Genomic DNA, 20008 nt, shown 5'->3' with positions numbered 1-20008 from the left:
CCGCTCGCTAGCTGCGCATGTGCAGACCGCTGTGCATGCACTGATTGTGCTGTGGCACCGTGCCAGGCTATAATCTGTTCGCCCATGGCGAGTAGATTACCTAAATTGTCAAACCCTGGAAATTATTAGGGTTTGGAGCAGCTTCTGTAGGAGAGATCAAAAAAGACTGGGACTTCTGCACGTGGAAAAGACGCAACTAAGGGGGAGGAGATATGCTAGAGGTCTATAAAATCATGACTGGTGTGGAGACAGTAAATATGGAATTGTTACATGCCTCTTCATAGCAGAAGAACTAGGTGTCACCAAATAATAGGTGGCAGGTTTAAAGCAAGAAGTTTTTCCATACACAACACACAATGAACATGTGTAACTCCTTGCCAAAAGATGTCGTGGAGGCCAAAACTAAGGCAGGGTTCAATAAAGAGCTAGACGAGTTCATGGAGGCAGGTCCATCAATGGCTGTTAGCCAGGGGAGTAGGAAGGGTCTCCCTAGCCTCTTTCAGAAGCCGGGGATGGGTCACTAGATGATTCTCTGTTCAGTTCATTTATTCTGGGACAGTGGTTCCAACTGTGCTCCTGGAGTCGCTAGCTAGAAGGCTGGTTTTCTAGCCCTTGGTCATTTGCAGGGCTCTTCTCTGAGCCTTCTGCCTTTGGACACCATCACTCTGTCCCCCGGCTGTGCTCGCTCACCTAAGCAAGAGCCTTGTAGAGTCTGGGGCTTGGTCCTCGTGGGGGCAGCCTGGGTGGGGCCAGTGTGTTGAGACGAGTCCAAAACTCCGGGATGCTCCGCCATTGATTCACCAGGCCTCTCCACTCTCAGGCTTTGATCCTCCTGCTCGTACTGCCTCCGGGGCCCTTGGTGGCTCCCCTGCTGGGGACCCTCCTGGACACAGGGCGATGCCTGGCGGGCCAAAGACCCCTCGCGCTGCACCCCCCCCCCCATGGGGCTGAGCCAGGAGACCAGCCTCCCCCCGGCCAGTGTAGTGGGAGAAAAGGCACATGGTGGGGGGGGGGGGGCTGAGCCCTGCCAATCACAGGGCGGGGGCCCCTGAGCCTGGCCAATCACAGGGCGGGGGCCCCTGAGCCCTGCCAATCTCAGGGCAGGGGGCCCCTGAGCCTGGCCAATACAGGGCGGGGGGGCCTCTGAGCCCTGCCAATCACAGGGCGGGGGCCCCTGAGCCTGGCCAATCACATGGCGGGGGCCCCTGAGCCCCGCCAGTCACAGGGCGGGGGCCCCTGAGCCTAGCCAATCACAGGGCGGGGGCCCCTGAGCCCTGCCAATCACAGGGCGGGGGCCCCTGAGCTCCGCCAATCACATGGCGGGGGCCCCTCAGCCCTGCCAATCACAGGGCGGGGGGCCCCTGAGCCTGGCCAATCACATGGCGGGGGCCCCTGAGCCCCGCCAATCACAGGGCGGGGGTCCCCTGAGCCTGGCCAATCACAGGGCGGGGGCCCCTGAGCCCCGCCAATCACAGGGCGGGGCTCGCTGCTATGGGGGCGTTAAGGAAGCGCCAGGAGCCGCTAATGAGCAGCCACGTGCCCCATCTTAACCAATCAGCGCCCCGGATTCTCTGAGCCCCGCCCTATCTGCCCTCCGTCCCCTAACTGCCCCACGCGCGCGCACACCGCAGGATTCCAGCCAGCCAGCGGACAGCGAGCCCCGCCCTCTCAGGTGCGCGCTCTTCCGGTCCCAGGCACCGCCCTCTAGGGGGCGCGCTTCGGCACTTCCGTGGTGGGCTAGACCTTAGTGAGGTCATGCCCGTGGGGCGGGACCACCCCTGTGACGTGAACGTGGGGCGGGGCCGAAGGAAGCCGGACGCAGCCGAGTCAAGACTGGTCCGCGGGTCGGTGTCAGGTGTGGGCCGGGGCGGGGGGGCTCTCTGGCTGCAGGGGGAGGGAGCATCCCCCGCCCCGTAAACTCCCCCCTCACCTCACAGCCCCGCCCCGCCTCACAACCCCTCCCTGCGTCCCATAACTCCACACCCCTGCCCCCTCCCCACCCCATAGCTCTGCACATTGCCCCCTGCCCCACAGCGTGGGTCCACACTCCCCCTCCCCCCAGTTCTCTGGTGGGGGGTGGCATCCAACCCTGCCACCTCCAGCCTGGGCTCCTCTTCTCACCTCTGCCCCTCCACTCCCACAGGCACCAGAGCATCCAGACCTGCACCTGCTGGCCGGGAACGTCCCGATGTGCCGGACCTGGAGGAGGCCAGATGCCCATGAGCCGTGAGTGCTCCGGCATGGCTCAAGCCCTGGCACTGCTGCTGCTGGGGCTGGGCCGCTGGACCTGGGCCAGCTGGGGGCAGCCAGCTGGCAGGTACCTGAGTGTGGGTGATGGCAGTGCCCTGGAGTTTGACTTCCCTGAGAGGAGCCGGGGTGTCATGGTCGTGTCCAGCCGGTACTTGGGCACCAATGGGACAGCAAGTGGTGCCCGGCTCAGTGCGGCCTCATTGGCACCTGCGGTGCTGACTGTGGAGAACGTGAGTGCTTTGTGCTGTGGAGCAGGCGGTTTCCTGGTGGCCATCCGCTCAGGCCCAGCTGGGCTGGCACCACTTCGGCTGCGCCTGCTGGACCAGCATCAGCTGGTGGAGGAGCGGGGCGAGTTCCGGGTGCGGGTGATGGCGAGTGAGGAGCCAGGGCACCCAGGCCTGGGCCACTTCTCAGAGAACCCGTTGCTTTATGCTCTGCTGCCCCTCATCTTTGTCAACAAGTGTGCCTTCGGCTGCAAGGTGGAGCTGGAGGCGCTGCGGGAGCTGGCGCGCCAGCCACAGCCCGTGCTCCTGGGCATTGTGGGCCAGTTTATTGCTATGCCACTCTATGGCTACCTCCTCTCGCTGGCCTTTGCCCTCCCCCCGGCGCTGGCACTGGGGCTGGTTGTCACCTGCTCCTCACCAGGTGGGGGTGGTGGCTACCTCTACAGCCTGCTGCTGGGTGGCAACGTGACCCTGGCGATTGCCATGACACTGCTGTCCACTGTGGCAGCCGCTGGGCTCATGCCGCTCTCCTCGGCCCTTTATGGGCGCCTGCTGAGTGCCCACCCCAGCCTGCACGTGCCCTTCGCCAAGATCGTGGGCACACTGCTCTTCATTGCGGTGCCCATATCGGCTGGGCTGCTGGTGAAGTGGAAGCTGCCCCGCGTGGCCCGCCTGCTGCTGCTGCTCATCAAACCCTTCAGTTTTGCCCTCATCCTGGGTGGACTCCTCCTGGCCTACCACATGGGAGCCGTCATCCTGGCTGAGGTGGAGCCCCCAGTGGTGCTGGCCGGGCTCACCGTGCCCCTCGTTGGCCTGGGGCTGGGTTACCTCTTGGCTGCCTGCCTGCGGTTGCCAGGCCCACACTGCCGCACAGTCAGCATTGAGGTGGGAGTGCAGAACAGCTTGCTGGCACTGGCTGTGCTGCAGTTATCTTTCCGCCGTCGCCAGGCTGACTATGCCTCCCAGGCCCCCTTCGTGGTGGCCCTGAGCAGCACGGCTGAGATGCTGGTGCTAGTGCTGGCCCATCTCCTCTACAAGAAGCTGCAGCCATCTGCCAGTCCCTGAGTGCCCCATCTGTGAGAAGGAATGGGTCCTGCTGGGGGCTGGGCAGCCCTAAGCACTGAGTGCCCCTCTACTGCAGGGCTGGGCTGCCCTAGGAGCTGAGCACCCTGCTGTTGGGGGGCAGAGACAGGCAGATTCAGGGACCTGCTGTACAAGGGGCTCACCCCAGGGGCCCCTCCCAGTGGGGGCAGTAGGAAACCAAAGTCTCATGTTGGGCCCCTGAACACCCAGCCTCATTTTATACTGTGTTTTCTGTGTGGCTGGCAATGGTCCTCAGGGAGGGGGCCACACAGGCTGTTAAGGGAGGGGAAGGGGCCAATAAAGGAGAAAGAGCAAGTTTGTGCATGGAGCTGTTATTGGTGGAGGCTCAACGCTGGTGCCATTCACAGCCAGCTTGGGGGCGGAGTCGGGGGCTGGGGGCGGGGCCAGTGGGAGGTCCCGGCTCTGGGGGCGCCTCTCTCTACTTGGCCGCTCTCCCCTCCCCCCGCAGAATAGACTCTATGGTGCTGGGGCCAGGCCAGAATAGTCGCGAGTGCGGCGGGGAGGGAATGTCCGCTCTATCCGCGCTGCGTTTGGATCTCTATGGTACAACAGGGACACTCTAGCCCTGCGCCCGCCGCGGCTCCAGTCTAGGCTACAGGAGCCAATGTTCGGGCCCGAGACTCTATGGTACGAGCCGCGGCGCACTATGGCCCCGGCCACTCTAGGCTCCAAGGCACTGACACTCTATGACACGTGACGCTCTACGCGCCTCTTCCGGCTCTATGGTTCCGTGGCGGTCGCTCTAAGCCCGCTTCCCTCCGGGCGTCTATGGTGCCGTTAAAGGGGCCGCTCCGGGCTGCGCGATGCTGCTCACGGTGAAGGCGCTTCAGGGCCGGGGATGCAGCCTCCAGGTGGGGGGGGCTGTCGGGGGGCGGGTTTGCGGGGGGGTGTCGGGGGGCGGGAGAGGAGGGTTTGCGGGGGGGGGGGTGTCAGGGATCGGGAGAGGAGAGTTTTGGGGAGGTGTGGGGGAGGCAGGAGAGGAGGGTTTGCGGGGGAGTGTCGGGGGCCGGAGGGGGAGGGTTTTAGGGGGGTGTCGGGGAGGCAGGAGAGGAGTGTTTGCGGGGGAGTGTCGGGGAGGCAGGAGAGGAGTGTTTGCGGGGGAGTGTCGGGGGCCGGAGGGGGAGGGTTTTAGGGGGGTGTCGGGGAGGCAGGAGAGGAGTGTTTGCGGGGGAGTGTCGGGGGCGGGAGGGGGAGGGTTTTAGGGGGGTGTCGGGGAGGCAGGAGAGGAGGGTTTGCAGGGGGGTGTCGGGGAGGCAGGAGAGGAGTGTTTGCGGGGGATTGTCGGGGGCCGGAGGGGGAGGGTTTTAGGGGGGTGTCGGGGAGGCAGGAGAGGAGTGTTTGCGGGGGAGTGTCGGGGGCCGGAGGGGGAGGGTTTTAGGGGGATGTCGGGGAGGCAGGAGAGGAGTGTTTGCGGGGGAGTATCGGGGGCCGGAGGGGGAGGGTTTTGGGGAGGTGTCGGGGAGGCAGGAGAGGAGGGTTTGCAGGGGGGTGTCGGGGAGGCAGGAGAGGAGGGTTTGCGGGGGAGTGTCGGGGGCCGGAGGGGGAGGGTTTTGGGGAGGTGTCGGGGGCAGGAGAGGAGGGTTTGCGGGGGAGTGTCGGGGGCCGGAGGGGGAGGGTTTTGGGGAGGTGTCGGGGGCAGGAGAGGAGGGTTTGCGGGGGAGTGTCGGGGGCCGGAGGGGGAGGGTTTTGGGGAGGTGTCGGGGAGGCAAGAGAGGAGGGTTTGCGGGGGAGTGTCGGGGAGGCAGGAGAGGAGGGTTTGCGGGGGAGTGTCGGGGGCCGGAGGGGGAGGGTTTTGGGGAGGTGTCGGGGGCTGGAGAGGAGGGTTTTGGGGAGGTGTCGGGGAGGCAGGAGAGGAGGGTTTGCAATGGAGTGTCTGGGAGGCAGGAGAGGAGTGTTTGCGGGGGAGTGTCGGGGAGGCAGGAGAGGAGTGTTTGCGGGGGAGTGTCGGGGGCCGGAGGGGGAGGGTTTGCAGGGGGTTGTCGGGGAGGCAGGAGAGGAGGGTTTGCGGGGGAGTGTCAGGGGCCGGAGGGGGAGGGTTTTAGGGGGGTGTCGGGGAGGCAGGAGAGGAGTGTTTGCGGGGGAGTGTCGGGGGCCGGAGGGGGAGGGTTTTAGGGGGGTGTCGGGGAGGCAGGAGAGGAGTGTTTGCGGGGGAGTGTCGGGGGCCGGAGGGGGAGGGTTTTAGGGGGGTGTCGGGGAGGCAGGAGAGGAGGGTTTGCAGGGGGGTGTCGGGGAGGCAGGAGAGGAGTGTTTGCGGGGGATTGTCGGGGGCCGGAGGGGGAGGGTTTTAGGGGGGTGTCGGGGAGGCAGGAGAGGAGTGTTTGCGGGGGAGTGTCGGGGGCCGGAGGGGGAGGGTTTTAGGGGGATGTCGGGGAGGCAGGAGAGGAGTGTTTGCGGGGGAGTATCGGGGGCCGGAGGGGGAGGGTTTTGGGGAGGTGTCGGGGAGGCAGGAGAGGAGGGTTTGCAGGGGGGTGTCGGGGAGGCAGGAGAGGAGGGTTTGCGGGGGAGTGTCGGGGGCCGGAGGGGGAGGGTTTTGGGGAGGTGTCGGGGGCAGGAGAGGAGGGTTTGCGGGGGAGTGTCGGGGGCCGGAGGGGGAGGGTTTTGGGGAGGTGTCGGGGGCAGGAGAGGAGGGTTTGCGGGGGAGTGTCGGGGGCCGGAGGGGGAGGGTTTTGGGGAGGTGTCGGGGAGGCAAGAGAGGAGTGTTTGCGGGGGAGTGTCGGGGAGGCAGGAGAGGAGTGTTTGCGGGGGATTGTCGGGGGCCGGAGGGGGAGGGTTTTGGGGAGGTGTCGGGGAGGCAGGAGAGGAGTGTTTGCGGGGGAGTGTCGGGGGCCGGAGGGGGAGGGTTTTGGGGAGGTGTCGGGGAGGCAGGAGAGGAGGGTTTGCGGGGGGGTGTCGGGGAGGCAGGAGAGGAGTGTTTGCGGGGGAGTGTCGGGGGCGGGAGGGGGAGGGTTTTGGGGAGGTGTCGGGGAGCCAGGAGAGGAGGGTTTGCAGGGGGGTGTCGGGGAGGCAGGAGAGGAGTGTTTGCGGGGGAGTGTCGGGGGCCGGAGGGGGAGGGTTTTAGGGGGGTGTCGGGGAGGCAGGAGAGGAGTGTTTGCGGGGGAGTGTCGGGGGCCGTAGGGGGAGGGTTTTAGGGGGGTGTCGGGGAGGCAGGAGAGGAGTGTTTGTGGGGGAGTGTCGGGGGCCGGAGGGGGAGGGTTTTAGGGGGGTGTCGGGGAGGCAGGAGAGGAGTGTTTGCGGGGGAGTGTCGGGGGCCGGAGGGGGAGGGTTTTGGGGAGGTGTCGGGGAGGCAGGAGAGGAGGGTTTGCGGGGGAGTGTCGGGGGCCGGAGGGGGAGGGTTTTGGGGAGGCGTCGGGGGCAGGAGAGGAGGGTTTGCGGGGGAGTGTCGGGGGCCGGAGGGGGAGGGTTTTGGAGAGGTGTCGGGGAGGCAAGAGAGGAGGGTTTGCGGGGGAGTGTCGGGGAGGCAGGAGAGGAGGGTTTGCGGGGGAGTGTCGGGGGCCGGAGGGGGAGGGTTTTGGGGAGGTGTCGGGGGCTGGAGAGGAGGGTTTTGGGGAGGTGTCGGGGGCCGGAGGGGGAGGGTTTTGGGGAGGTGTCGGGGGCAGGAGAGGAGGGTTTGCGGGGGAGTGTCGGGGGCCGGAGGGGGAGGGTTTTGGGGAGGTGTCGGGGAGGCAAGAGAGGAGGGTTTGCGGGGGAGTGTCGGGGGCCGGAGGGGGAGGGTTTTGGGGAGGTGTCGGGGGCTGGAGAGGAGGGTTTTGGGGAGGTGTCGGGGAGGCAGGAGAGGAGGGTTTGCAATGGAGTGTCTGGGAGGCAGGAGAGGAGTGTTTGCGGGGGAGTGTCGGGGAGGCAGGAGAGGAGTGTTTGCGGGGGAGTGTCGGGGGCCGGAGGGGGAGGGTTTGCAGGGGGTTGTCGGGGAGGCAGGAGAGGAGGGTTTGCGGGGGAGTGTCAGGGGCCGGAGGGGGAGGGTTTTGGGGAGGTGTCGGGGGCAGGAGAGGAGGGTTTTGGGGAGGTGTCGGGGAGGCAGGAGAGGAGGGTTTGCAGGGGGGTGTCTGGGAGGCAGGAGAGGAGTGTTTGCGGGGGAGTGTCGGGGAGGCAGGAGAGGAGTGTTTGCGGGGGATTGTCGGGGGCCGGAGGGGGAGGGTTTTGGGGAGGTGTCGGGGAGGCAGGAGAGGAGTGTTTGCGGGGGAGTGTCGGGGGCCGGAGGGGGAGGGTTTTGGGGAGGTGTCGGGGAGGCAGGAGAGGAGGGTTTGCGGGGGGGTGTCGGGGAGGCAGGAGAGGAGTGTTTGCGGGGGAGTGTCGGGGGCGGGAGGGGGAGGGTTTTGGGGAGGTGTCGGGGAGCCAGGAGAGGAGGGTTTGCAGGGGGGTGTCGGGGAGGCAGGAGAGGAGGGTTTGCGGGGGAGTGTCGGGGGCCGGAGGGGGAGGGTTTTGGGGAGGTGTCGGGGAGGCAGGAGAGGAGTGTTTGCGGGGGAGTGTCGGGGGCCGGAGGGGGAGGGGGAGGGTTTTGGGGAGGTGTCGGGGAGGCAGGAGAGGAGGGTTTGCAGGGGGGTGTCGGGGAGGCAGGAGAGGAGTGTTTGCGGGGGAGTGTCGGGGCCCGGAGGGGGAGGGTTTTGGGGAGGTGTCGGGGACGCAGGAGAGGAGGGTTTGCGGGGGAGTGTCGGGGGCCGGAGGGGGAGGGTTTTGGGGAGGTGTCTGGGAGGCAGGAGAGGAGGCTTTGCAGGGGGGTGTCGGGGAGGCAGGAGTGGAGTGTTTGCGGGGGAGTGTCGGGGGCCGGAGGGGGAGGGTTTTGGGGAGGTGTCGGGGAGGCAGGAGAGGAGGGTTTGCAGGGGGGTGTCGGGGAGGCAGGAGAGGAGTGTTTGCGGGGGAGTGTCGGGCGCCGGAGGGGGAGGGTTTTGGGGAGGTGTCGGGGAGGCAGGAGAGGAGGGTTTGCAGGGGGGTGTCGGGGAGGCAGGAGAGGAGTGTTTGCGGGGGAGTGTCGGGGGCCGGAGGGGGAGGGTTTTGGGGAGGTGTCGGGGAGGCAGGAGAGGAGGGTTTGCGGGGGAGTGTCGGGGGCCGGAGGGGGAGGGTTTTGGGGAGGTGTCGGGGAGGCAGGAGAGGAGGCTTTGCAGGGGGGTGTCGGGGAGGTAGGAGTGGAGTGTTTGCGGGGGAGTGTCGGGGGCCGGAGGGGGAGGGTTTTGGGGAGGTGTCGGGGAGGCAGGAGAGGAGGGTTTGCAGGGGGGTGTCGGGGAGGCAGGAGAGGAGGGTTTGCGGGGGAGTGTCGGGGGCCGGAGGGGGAGGGTTTTGGGGAGGTGTCGGGGAGGCAGGAGAGGAGTGTTTGCGGGGGAGTGTCGGGGGCCGGAGGGGGAGGGTTTTGGGGAGGTGTCGGGGAGGCAGGAGAGGAGGGTTTGCGGGGGGGGTGTCGGGGGCGGGAGAGGAGGGTTTGCGGGGTGGGTGTCTGGGAGGCACGAGAGGAGCGTTTGCAGGGGGTGTCGGAGGGTGTCGGGGGGCGGAAGAGGAGGGTTTGCAGGGAGGTGTCGGGGGCCGGAGGGGGAGGGTTTTGGGGAGGTGTCGGGGAGGCAGGAGAGGAGTGTTTGCGGGGGAGTGTCGGGGGCCGGAGGGGGAGGGTTTTGGGGAGGTGTCAGGGAGGCAGGAGAGGAGGGTTTGCAAGGGGGTGTCTGGGAGGCAGGAGAGGAGGGTTTGCAGGGGATGTCGGCGGCGGGAGGGGGAGGGTTTTGGGGAGGTGTCGGGGAGGCAGGAGAGGAGGGTTTTTAGGGGATGTCGGGGAGGCAGGAGAGGAGGGTTTGCAGGGGGGTGTCGGGGAGGCAGGAGAGGAGTGTTTGCGGGGGAGTGTCGGGGGCCGGAGGGGGAGGGTTTTGGGGAGGTGTCGGGGAGGCAGGAGAGGAGGGTTTGCAGGGGGGTGTCGGGGAGGCAGGAGAGGAGGGTTTGCAGGGGGGTGTCGGGGAGGCAGGAGAGGAGTGTTTGCGGGGGAGTGTCGGAGGCCGGAGGGGGAGGGTTTTGGGGAGCTGTCGGGGAGGCAGGAGAGGAGGGTTTGCAGGGGGGTGTCGGGGAGGCAGGAGAGGAGGGTTTGCGGGGGAGTGTCGGGGGTCGGAGGGGGAGGGTTTTGGGGAGGTGTCGGGGAGGCAGGAGAGGAGTGTTTGCGGGGGAGTGTCGGGGGCCGGAGGGGGAGGGTTTTGGGCAGGTGTCGGGGAGGCAGGAGAGGAGGGTTTGCAGGGGGGTGTCGGGGAGGCAGGAGAGGAGTGTTTGCGGGGGAGTGTCGGGGGCCGGAGGGGGAGGGTTTTGGGGAGGTGTCGGGGAGGCAGGAGAGGAGTGTTTGCGGGGGAGTGTCGGGGGCTAGAGGGGGAGGGTTTTGGGGAGGTGTCGGAGAGGCAGGAGAGGAGGGTTTGCAGGGGGGTGTTGGGGAGGCAGGAGAGGAGTCTTTGCGGGGGAGTGTCGGGGGCCGGAGGGGGAGGGTTTTGGGGAGGTGTTGGGGAGGCAGGAGAGGAGGGTTTGTGGGGGGGGGGGTGTCAGGGGGCGGGAGAGGAGGGTTTTGGGGAGGTGTCGGGGAGGCAGGAGAGGAGGGTTTGCAGGGGATGTCGGGGAGGCAGGAGAGGAGGGTTTGCAGGGGGGTGTCGGGGAGGCAGGAGAGGAGGGTTTGCAGGGGGGTGTCGGGGGCCGGAGGGGGAGGGTTTTGGGGAGGTGTCGGGGAGGCAGGAGAGGAGGGTTTGCGGGGGAGGTGTCGGGGGCGGGAGAGGAGGGTTTGTGGGGGGGGTGTCTGGGAGGCACGAGAGGAGCGTTTGCAGGGGGTGTCGGAGGGTGTCGGGGGGCGGAAGAGGAGGGTTTGCAGGGAGGTGTCGGGGGCCGGAGGGGGAGGGTTTTGGGGAGGTGTCGAGGAGGCAGGAGAGGAGTGTTTGCGGGGGAGTGTCGGGGGCCGGAGGGGGAGGGTTTTGGGGAGGTGTCAGGGAGGCAGGAGAGGAGGGTTTGCAAGGGGGTGTCTGGGAGGCAGGAGAGGAGGGTTTGCAGGGGATGTCGGCGGCGGGAGGGGGAGGGTTTTGGGGAGGTGTCGGGGAGGCAGGAGAGGAGGGTTTTTAGGGGATGTTGGGGAGGCAGGAGAGGAGGGTTTGCAGGGGGGTGTCGGGGAGGCAGGAGAGGAGGGTTTGCAGGGGGGTGTTGGGGAGGCAGGAGAGGAGTCTTTGCGGGGGAGTGTCGGGGGCCGGAGGGGGAGGGTTTTGGGGAGGTGTTGGGGAGGCAGGAGAGGAGGGTTTGCGGGGGGGGGTGTCAGGGGGCGGGAGAGGAGGGTTTTGGGGAGGTGTCGGGGAGGCAGGAGAGGAGGGTTTGCAGGGGATGTCGGGGAGGCAAGAGAGGAGGGTTTGCAGGAGGGTGTCGGGGAGGCAGAAGAGGAGTGTTTGCGGGGGAGTGTCGGGGGCCGGAGGGGGAGGGTTTTGGGGAGGTGTCGGGGAGGCAGGAGTGGAGGGTTTGCAGGGGGGTGTCGGGGAGGCAGGAGAGGAGGGTTTGCAGGGGGGTGTCGGGGGCCGGAGGGGGAGGGTTTTGGGGAGGTGTCGGGGAGGCAGGAGAGGAGGGTTTGCGGGGGGGGTGTCGGGGGCGGGAGAGGAGGGTTTGCGGGGTGGGTGTCTGGGAGGTACGAGAGGAGCGTTTGCAGGGGGTGTCGGAGGGTGTCGGGGGGCGGAAGAGGAGGGTTTGCAGGGAGGTGTCGGGGGCCGGAGGGGGAGGGTTTTGGGGAGGTGTCGGGGAGGCAGGAGAGGAGTGTTTGCGGGGGAGTGTCGGGGGCCGGAGGGGGAGGGTTTTGGGGAGGTGTCAGGGAGGCAGGAGAGGAGGGTTTGCAAGGGGGTGTCTGGGAGGCAGGAGAGGAGGGTTTGCAGGGGATGTCGGCGGCGGGAGGGGGAGGGTTTTGGGGAGGTGTCGGGGAGGCAGGAGAGGAGGGTTTTTAGGGGATGTCGGGGAGGCAGGAGAGGAGGGTTTGCAGGGGGGTGTCGGGGAGGCAGGAGAGGAGTGTTTGCGGGGGAGTGTCGGGGGCCGGAGGGGGATGGTTTTCGGGAGGTGTCGGGGAGGCAGGAGAGGAGGGTTTGCGGCGGGGTGTCAGGGAGGCAGGAGAGGAGTGTTTGCGGGGGAGTGTCGGGGGCCGGAGGGGGAGTGTTTTGGGGAGGTGTCGGGGAGGCAGGAGAGGAGGGTTTGCGGGGGGGTGTCGGGGGGCGGGAGAGGAGGGTTTGCGGGGGGGGGTGTCGGGGGGCGGGAGAGGAGGGTTTGCGGGGAGGTGTCGGGGAGGCGGGAGAGGAGGGTTTGCAGGGGATGTCGGGGAGGCAGGAGAGGAGGGTTTGCAGGGGGGTGTCGGGGAGGCAGGAGAGGAGTGTTTGCGGGGGAGTGTCGGCGGCCGGAGGGGGAGGGTTTTGGGGAGGTGTCGGGGAGGCAGGAGAGGAGGGTTTGCAGGGTATGTCGGGGGCGGGAGAGGAGGGTTTGCGGGGGGGGTGTCTGGGAGGCACGAGAGGAGCGTTTGCAGGGGGCGTCGGAGGGTGTCGGGGGGCGGACGAGGAGGGTTTGCAGGGGATGTAGGGGGCCGGAGGGGGAGGGTTTTGGGGAGGTGTCGGGGTGGCAGGAGAGCAGGGTTTGCAGGGGGGTGTCGGGGAGGCAGGAGAGGAGTGTTTGCGGGGGAGTGTCGGGAGCGGGAGGGGGAGGGTTTTGGGGAGGTGTCGGGGGGCGGGAGAGGAGGGTTTGCGGGGGGGTGTCTGGGAGGCAGGAGAGCAGGGTTTGCAGGGGATGTCGGAGGGTGTCGGGAGGCGGAAGAGGAGGGTTTGCGGGGGGTGTCTGGGAGGCAGGAGAGGAGGGTTTGCAGGGGATGTCGGGGGTGGGAGAGGAGGGTTTGCGGGGGGCGGGAGAGGAGGCTTTGTGGGGGGGTGTCGGGGAGGCAGGAGAGGAGTGTTTGCGGGGGAGTGTCGGGGGCGGGAGGGGGAGGGTTTTGGGGAGGTGTCGGGGGGCGGGAGAGGAGGGTTTGCGGGGGGGTGTCTGGGAGGCAGGAGAGGAAGGTTTGCAGGGGATGTCGGAGGGTGTCGGGGGCGGGAGAGGAGGGTTTGCAGGGGGGTGTCGGGGAGGCAGGAGAGGAGTGTTTGCTGGGGAGTGTCGGGGGCGGGAGGGGGAGGGTTTTGGGGAGGTGTCGGGGAGGCAGGAGAGGAGCGTTTGCGGTGGGGTGTCTGGGAGGCAGGAGAGGAGGGTTTGCAGGGGATGTCGGCGGGAGAGGAGGGTTTGCGGGGGGGTGTCTGGGAGGCACGAGAGGAGCATTTGCAGGGGGTGTCGGAGGGTGTCGGGGGCGGAAGAGGAGGGTTTGCAGGGAGGTGTCGGGGGCCGGAGGGGGAGGGTTTTGGGGAGGTGTCGGGGAGGCAGGAGAGGAGGGTTTGCAGGGGGGTGTCGGGGAGGCAGGAGAGGAGTGTTTGCGGGGGAGTGTCGGGGGCGGGAGGGGGAGGGTTTTGGGGAGGTGTCGGGGAGGCAGGAGAGGAGGGTTTGCAGGGGGGTGTCTGGGAGGCAGGAGAGGAGGGTTTGCAGGGGATGTCGGGGGCGGGAGAGGAGGGTTTGCGGGGGGGGTGTCTGGGAGGCACGAGAGGAGGGTTTGCAGGGGGTGTCGGAGGGTGTTGGGGGGCGGAAGAGGAGGGTTTGCAGGGAGGTTTCGGGGGCCGGAGGGGGAGGGTTTTGGGGAGGTGTCGGGGAGGCAGGAGAGGAGGGTTTGCAGGGGGGTGTCGGGGAGGCAGGAGAGGAGTGTTTGTGGGGGAGTGTCGGGGGCCGGAGGGGGAGGGTTTTGGGGAGGTGTCGGGGAGGCAGGAGAGGAGGGTTTGCAGGGGGGTGTCTGGGAGGCAGGAGAGGAGGGTTTGCAGGGGATGTCGGGGGCGGGAGAGGAGGGTTTGCGGGGGGGGTGTCTGGGAGGCACGAGAGGAGGGTTTGCAGGGGGTGTCGGAGGGTGTCGGGGGGCGGAAGAGGAGGGTTTGCAGGGAGGTGTCGGGGGCCGGAGGGGTAAGATTTGTGGGAGGGTGTCGGGGGCGTGCGGAAAGGGGAGGGTTTCCAGGGAGGTTTCCAGGGAGACGGGTGCGGGTCCCTGTGGTGTATTTGTTGCGGGGGGGAGGGCAGAGAGCTCCTTACTCCAGCATCTCCACTCCCCCGGGCCCCGTTTTGGCAGGTCTCCCCAGATGAGCAGGTGAGCTCGGTGAAGCGCCTTGTGGCCGAGTCATTGAGCATCCCAGTCTCTCAGCAGCGGCTTCTCTTCAAAGGCAAGGCCCTGGCAGGTGGGTGCCGACTCCTGAACACGTGTCAGGGAGCCCCCAGTGGGGCAGGAGCATCTCCTTATGGCCCCTGAGAGCCAATGCATTTCTGTGCCAGCGCCAGCCGTTCCCTTCCCAATGCCCCTGTCCTGGGCTGGGGCAGGGCATTTCTCCAGGCATCCTTGCCCAACTCGAGATGCAGCCCCTGGAATGGGCACAGGGCATTTCTCCGGGCATCCTCGCCCAGCTGGGACAGGGCATTTCTCCAGGCATCCTTGCCTGGGTGGGGAGACAGCCCCTGGGGCGGGCACAGGGTGTGAGCTGGCAATGCTCTGTGGGTCCTTTCTCTTGGGGTGCCCCTTCCTGGCCTCTCTCTGAGCAGGGAGAGCTCACCCCCACTGCCTCCCTGCAGATGAGCTCCGTCTTTGCGACTACTCCATCGGCCCTGGCTCCAAGCTAAACCTGGTGGTGAAGCCGCCAGAGAAGGCTTCTCCTGAGGAGCCGGGGCACAGGGGATCCCTGCCGCCGTTCCCCAGCATTTGGCACTCACTGGCCCAGGTCCTGGCCCGGCACTTCAGCCCAGCTGACACGCAGAAGGTGCTGGAGCAGCTGCAGAAGGTGACATCTGGGGCCCTGAAATGGAGGGGTCTGGATATACGGAGTCCTGCGCTGAGACACAATCCGGGGGAGGGGTGTGTATATAGTCACCTGGAGCTGAGACATTGTCCTGGGGGGAGGGAGGCTAGGTATACGGAGGACCAGGTGCTGAGATACGGCCCGGGGAAGGGACTGTACCCAGGGATCCCACCGCCCTGTGCTAAGGACCTGTCCCCGCAGGATTACGAGCGGAGCCTTCGCCTGCTGAGTCTGGATGACATCGAGCGTCTGGCCACCCGGCTGCTGCATCCGGAGGTGGCCGACGCGGTGGAGATGGGATTCCTGGACTAGTGCCAGTCAGACTGGCTGGCAACTTCAGCCCAGTTCTCCCTGCCCTGGACCTGCGGGCGGGGCCCAGTGAGGGGTGTATGTGCCTCTGCCCCTCCTTGTGCCTGAACTGCTGCTACAGAGCCACTTGCTGTCTCCTCTCTCATTAAAGGCCATACTGGGTGTGCGACCTGCCAACTCTGCCTGACCTTCACTGGCATGGGGCCTCCGGGGCAGAGCGGGAGCTGGGTGTCTGGGCACCCTGCACTGGGGCTGCAGCCATCTCTGGGGTGGGGCGGGAGCTGGGTGTCTGGGCACCCTGCACTGGGGCTGCAGCCATCTCTGGGGTGGGGCGGGAGCTGGGTGTCTGGGCACCCTGCACTGGGGCTGCAGCCATCTCTGGGGTGGGGCGGGAGCTGGGTGTCTGGGCACCCTGCACTGGGGCTGCAGCCATCTCTGGGGTGGGGCGGGAGCTGGGTGTCTGGGCACCCTGCACTGGGGCTGCAGCCATCTCTGGGGTGGGGCGGGAGCTGGGTGTCTGGGCACCCTGCACTGGGGCTGCAGCCATCTCTGGGGTGGGGCGCGAGCTGGGTGTCTGGGCACCCTGCACTGGGGCTGCAGCCATCTCTGGGGTGGGGCGGGAGCTGGGTGTCTGGGCACCCTGCACCGGGGCTGCAGCCATCTCTGGGGTGGGGCGGGAGCTGGGTGTCTGGGCACCCTGCACCGGGGCTGCAGCCATCTCTGGGGTGGGGCGGGAGCTGGGTGTCTGGGCACCCTGCACCGGGGCTGCAGCCATCTCTGGGGTGGGGCGGGAGCTGGGTGTCTGGGCACCCTGCACCGGGGCTGCAGCCATCTCTGGGGTGGGGCGGGAGCTGGGTGTCTGGGCACCCTGCACCGGGGCTGCAGCCATCTCTGGGGTGGGGCGCGAGCTGGGTGTCTGGGCACCCTGCACCGGGGCTGCAGCCATCTCTGGGGTGGGGCGGGAGCTGGGTGTCTGGGCACCCTGCACCGGGGCTGCAGCCATCTCTGGGGTGGGGTGGGAGTTGGGTGTCCGGACACCCTGCACCAGGATGCAGCCACCTCTGGGGTGGGGTGGGAGCTGGGTGTGGGAATACCGCTCCCCCCAAATTGGCGATGTAGCCCCCTCTGGGCTTGGGCATGAGGTTGCTTATGGGGGGACCCGTTGCCCCATCCCTTTGGGGGCAGCTGTATTCTGAGTCCCCCCTCCCCAAGCCTTCTTCCCCCTCCCCCTCACTGAAGCAGGAGAATGAAGAAATTGTTTCTCAGCCGGGCTGATGCGTGGCCAGGTCCCGAGGGGGGTAATTCCCCTGCGTGGGGCACGGAGAATAGGTGCGGGGCGGGAGGTTCCTCGCTGGGGAGCCAGGGGAGCGGGCGGAGGGTTCGTGCGGGGGACCCTGCAGACGGATCTCGAGGAGAGAGAGTTGCAGGGGTGGGGCCTAGCCTCAAACTCCACCCCCCACAGCACGTGGGGCGGGCTCGGCGCAGCAATGGAAGAAGCAGGAGCCGGAGGCGCTCAGGCCGGGCTGGGCTTGTATCCGGGCGCGGGGAGTACACAGAGGAATGCGGGGGGTTGGGGAGGAGCGCAGAGCTGGGGGCAGGAGGAATGCGGGGGGTTGGGGAGGAGCGCAGAGCTGGGGGCAGGAGGAATGCGGGGGGTTGGGGAGGAGCGCAGAGCTGGGGGCAGGAGGAATGCGGGGGGTTGGGGAGGAGCGCAGAGCTGGGGGCAGGAGGAATGCGGGGGGTTGGGGAGGAGCGCAGAGCTGGGGGCAGGAGGAATGCGGGGGTTGGGGAGGAGCGCAGAGCTGGGGGCAGGAGGAATGCGGGGGGTTGGGGAGGAGCGCAGAGCTGGGGGCAGGAGGAATGCGGGGGTTGGGGTGCACAAAGGGATGCAGGGGGTTGGGGAGGAGCGCAGAGCTGGGGGCACAGAGGGAATGCGGGGGGTTGGGGAGGTGCACAGAGCTGGGGGCACAGAGGGAATGCGGGGGGTTGGGGAGGTATGCAGAGCTGGGGGCAGGAGGAATGCAGGGGGTTGGGGAGGAGCGCAGAGCTGGGGGCAGGAGGAATGCGGGGGTTGGGGTGCACAAAGGGATGCAGGGGGTTGGGGAGGAGTGCAGAGCTGGGGGCACAGAGAGAATGCGGGGGGTTGGGGAGGTGCGCAGAGCTGGGGGCACAGAGGGAATGCGGGGGGTTGGGGAGGTATGCAGAGCTGGGGGCAGGAGGAATGCGGGGGGTTGGGGAGGAGCGCAGAGCTGGGGGCAGGAATGCGGGGGGTTGGGGAGGTATGCAGAGCTGGGGGCAGGAAGAATGCAGGGGTTGGGGAGGTGCGCAGAGCTGGGGGCAGGAATGCGGGGGGTTGGGGAGGTGCGCAGAGCTGGGGGCACGAGGAATGTGGGGGGTTGGGGAGGTGCGCAGAGCTGGGGGCACAGAGGGAATGCGGGGGGTTGGGGAGGTGCACAGAGCTGGGGGCACAGAGGGAATGTGGGGGGTTGGGGAGGTGCGCAGAGCTGGGGGCACAGAGGGAATGCAGGGGGTTGGGGAGGTGCGCAGAGCTGGGGGCACGAGGAATGCGGGGGTTGGGGTGCACAAAGGGATGTGGGGGGTTGGGGAGGAGTGCAGAGCTGGGGGCACAGGGAGAATGTGGGGGTGGGTTTCACAGAGGGATGTAGGTCGTTGGGGGGGTGCAGTGGCACAGAAGGCTTTGGGGGCATGGGTAGATGCAGGGAGCTGGGGGGCATTGGGTGCACGCAGGAGGCTTGGAGGTATCTAGGTAAGGGTTGCAAGGTCTCCCCTGTGTCCCCAGCACTGCCTATGTCTCTCCCCTACCCCCCTCAGTTCTTCCCACTCCCCTTTTTCCTTAACCCCCCCCTCCTGCCAGCACGTTGAGCGTCCCATTCCCGTCCCCCCTGGAGGCCCAAATTGCACATGGCTCCCTGGTCCCTGACCCTGAACCCCGCAAGGGGGGGATCAGCAAAGATCTGGCGGTGACCGAGAATTTCCTACATGTGTGAGTGACCCAGGGGCTGCGGGTCAGGAGTGAGGGGCACTGGGGGGGGCAGGGGCTGCGGGTCAGGAGTGAGGGGAACTGGGGGGGCAGGGGCTGCGGGTCGGGAGTGAGGGGCACTGCAGGGCAGGATCTGTGAGTTGGGAGTGAGGGGCACCGGCAGGGCTGGTGGCCAGGGCTGAGCTGGCAGAGGCTGTGGGTCGGGAGTGAGGGGCACTGGGGGGGGCAGGGGCTGCGGGTTGGGAGTGAGGGGGACTGGGGGGGCAGGGGCTGCGGGTCGGGAGTGAGGGGGACTGGGGGGGCAGGGGCTGCGGGTCGGGAGTGAGGGGGACTGGGGGGGCAGAGGCTGTGGGTCGGGAGTGAAGGGCACCGGGGAGCAGGGGCTGTGGGTCGGGAGTGAGGGGCACTGGGGGGGCAGAGGCTGCGGGTCGGGAGTGAGGGGGACTGGGGGGGCAGAGGCTGTGGGTCGGGAGTGAGGGGGACTGGGGGGGCAGAGGCTGTGGGTCGGGAGTGAGGGGGACTGGGGGGGCAGGGGCTGCGGGTCGGGAGTGAGGGGCACTGCAGGGCAGGAGCTCTGGGTCGGGAGTGAGGGGCACTGGCAGGGCTGGTGGCCAGGACTGAGCTGGCAGGAGCTGCAGGTTGGAGTGAGGGGCACTGGGGGGGGGCAGGGACTGAGGGTCGGGAGTGAAGGGCATCGGCAGGGCGGGGGGCCAGGACTGAGCAGGCAGGAGCTGCAGGTTGGAGTGAGGGGCACTGCGGGGCAGGGGCTGAGGGTCAGTAGTGAAGGGCACCGGGGAGCAGGGGCTGTGGGTCGGGAGTGAGGGGCACTGGGGGGGCAGAGGCTGTGGGTCGGGAGTGAGGGGCACGGGCTGGGTGGGGCTCATCTCACTCTGTCTCTTCCTCGCAGGCGCTGGAAGGCAGATGAGGCCCGGATTCTGCGTGTTTCCATCAGCTCCTTCCTGGACCACCTCTCCCTGGTGGTAGAGACCATGGAGATGTTTGGGCCTCCGGTGCCCCGATAGCCCAGGAAGGGGCGAGCAGCTGGGACTTGCCCCTCTGTCTGGGAGTTGCTGGGAGCTGTTGTGGTGGGGAGCAGTGCTGGGGGACACAGAGCTGTTCCCGGCTTTGGGCCAGAGTCTAGGGCTGGTTTCAGAGCCTGGCCGAGGGGGTGAAGGGGCACAGTGCTGGGGGGGGTCGTCCTGCGTGTACCCTGCATGGAGTTTGAATAAATGTAAAGGAAGCTGCTGCCTGTGTCTGAACATGGGCAGGAAAACCCTCCCCTCCCCTGCTGGGGTCTGCCCCTGAGGGGGCCCCCTCTGGGATGGACCTGGCACCAGTATCCCCATATGCAACCCCTCCCAGATCTCTCCCCTTGAAGCATCATAGGCCCCATCTTCCCTGGGCACAAGGAACCTTCCCCCTATTGCCCTCCCAGGTTAATGGAATGTGGAAAATAACTGTACTGCCTCCCTCCTCCACCCGCTGGAGCAGGGCTGTTGCCCCTCTGGCTGACAAGGGGGGAAGGGCCCCCAAGTCTGAGTGGGGCTGTGGAGTTGATGCTGTTTGTGGAGTTTTTCCTTTCCCCTGGGGGCCCCAAGCTGGAGAGGATGGAGGTAATCAGGGCTGCTGCCTGCGCCGTGGCCCACCCTGGTCTCCTCCCTTCCACAGAGGATCCTCAAGCCCCCCTCTCTCCCTGCCTGCACACAGTGGATCCATCACTGCAGCCTGCCCCGGCATGTGCCCCACACTGGCAGGCTTCGGAGGAGTGGGAGGTGAGGTGGGGGGGTTGGTTCCTATAAGGAACAGGAGGGGGGACTGGATGGCAGAGGGGGCTGTAGGGGCTGGGCAGCCCCTGACTCCAGCCCCAAATTGCTGGCTGCGCCCCCTTCCAGGAGCTCTGCTGCCCCCAGGACACACCCCTGGGTAGGGTTGCCCCATGTCCGGTATTGGCTCAGACGGTCCGGTATTGGCTCAGACGGTCCAGTATTTGCTCAACCAATCCCCCCCCCAACACGTTTGGTATTTTTTATGAAAGTATCTGGCAGCCCCCCTAGCTGGAATTGGGTGGGTCTATGTGGCTGGAGCAGGGCCTGTGGGCTGCAGCCACATGCTTGTGACCTGTGGTGGGAACCTGGCAGCTGGCCAAGGCCCTGAGGAGGGGGACAGGAGCAACATAGGGGCTGCCATCTTGACTAGGACCATGGTGGGAGCCATTTCTGTTTATGGCACAGCAGGGCTACATCTGTGGCAGAGGGGTGGAG

The 20008-nt window shown here is 67.2% G+C and overlaps 3 protein-coding genes across 3 annotated transcripts; all 3 read left to right on the top strand.

Annotated features, from left to right (window-relative positions):
• The first annotated feature begins 2232 nt into the window (after nucleotides 1-2232).
• SLC10A3 (solute carrier family 10 member 3) lies at nucleotides 2233-3872 on the top strand. The gene has a single exon (XM_075916562.1). It carries the CDS (start codon nucleotides 2241-2243, stop codon nucleotides 3537-3539), a length of 1299 nt encoding a protein of 432 aa, XP_075772677.1. The 5' UTR covers nucleotides 2233-2240; the 3' UTR covers nucleotides 3540-3872.
• Nucleotides 3873-4272: 400 nt separating this feature from the next.
• UBL4A (ubiquitin like 4A) lies at nucleotides 4273-14923 on the top strand. Its single transcript, XM_075916567.1, has 4 exons — nucleotides 4273-4429; nucleotides 13720-13825; nucleotides 14214-14419; nucleotides 14639-14923. The coding sequence occupies exons 1-4, from the start codon at nucleotides 4382-4384 to the stop codon at nucleotides 14747-14749; spliced, it is 471 nt and encodes a 156-aa protein (XP_075772682.1). The 5' UTR covers nucleotides 4273-4381; the 3' UTR covers nucleotides 14750-14923.
• Nucleotides 14924-16121: 1198 nt separating this feature from the next.
• LAGE3 (L antigen family member 3) lies at nucleotides 16122-18992 on the top strand. Its single transcript, XM_075916585.1, has 3 exons — nucleotides 16122-16277; nucleotides 17622-17750; nucleotides 18655-18992. The coding sequence occupies exons 1-3, from the start codon at nucleotides 16234-16236 to the stop codon at nucleotides 18767-18769; spliced, it is 288 nt and encodes a 95-aa protein (XP_075772700.1). The 5' UTR covers nucleotides 16122-16233; the 3' UTR covers nucleotides 18770-18992.
• The last annotated feature ends 1016 nt before the right edge of the window (nucleotides 18993-20008 follow it).

The sequence above is a fragment of the Pelodiscus sinensis genome, unplaced genomic scaffold (genome assembly GCF_049634645.1).
Source record: "Pelodiscus sinensis isolate JC-2024 unplaced genomic scaffold, ASM4963464v1 ctg145, whole genome shotgun sequence".
Lineage (NCBI taxonomy): Eukaryota > Metazoa > Chordata > Testudines > Trionychidae > Pelodiscus > Pelodiscus sinensis.
The sequence above is the reverse complement of the archived record's forward strand: the minus strand, read 5'-3'. Positions and strand labels throughout refer to the sequence as shown.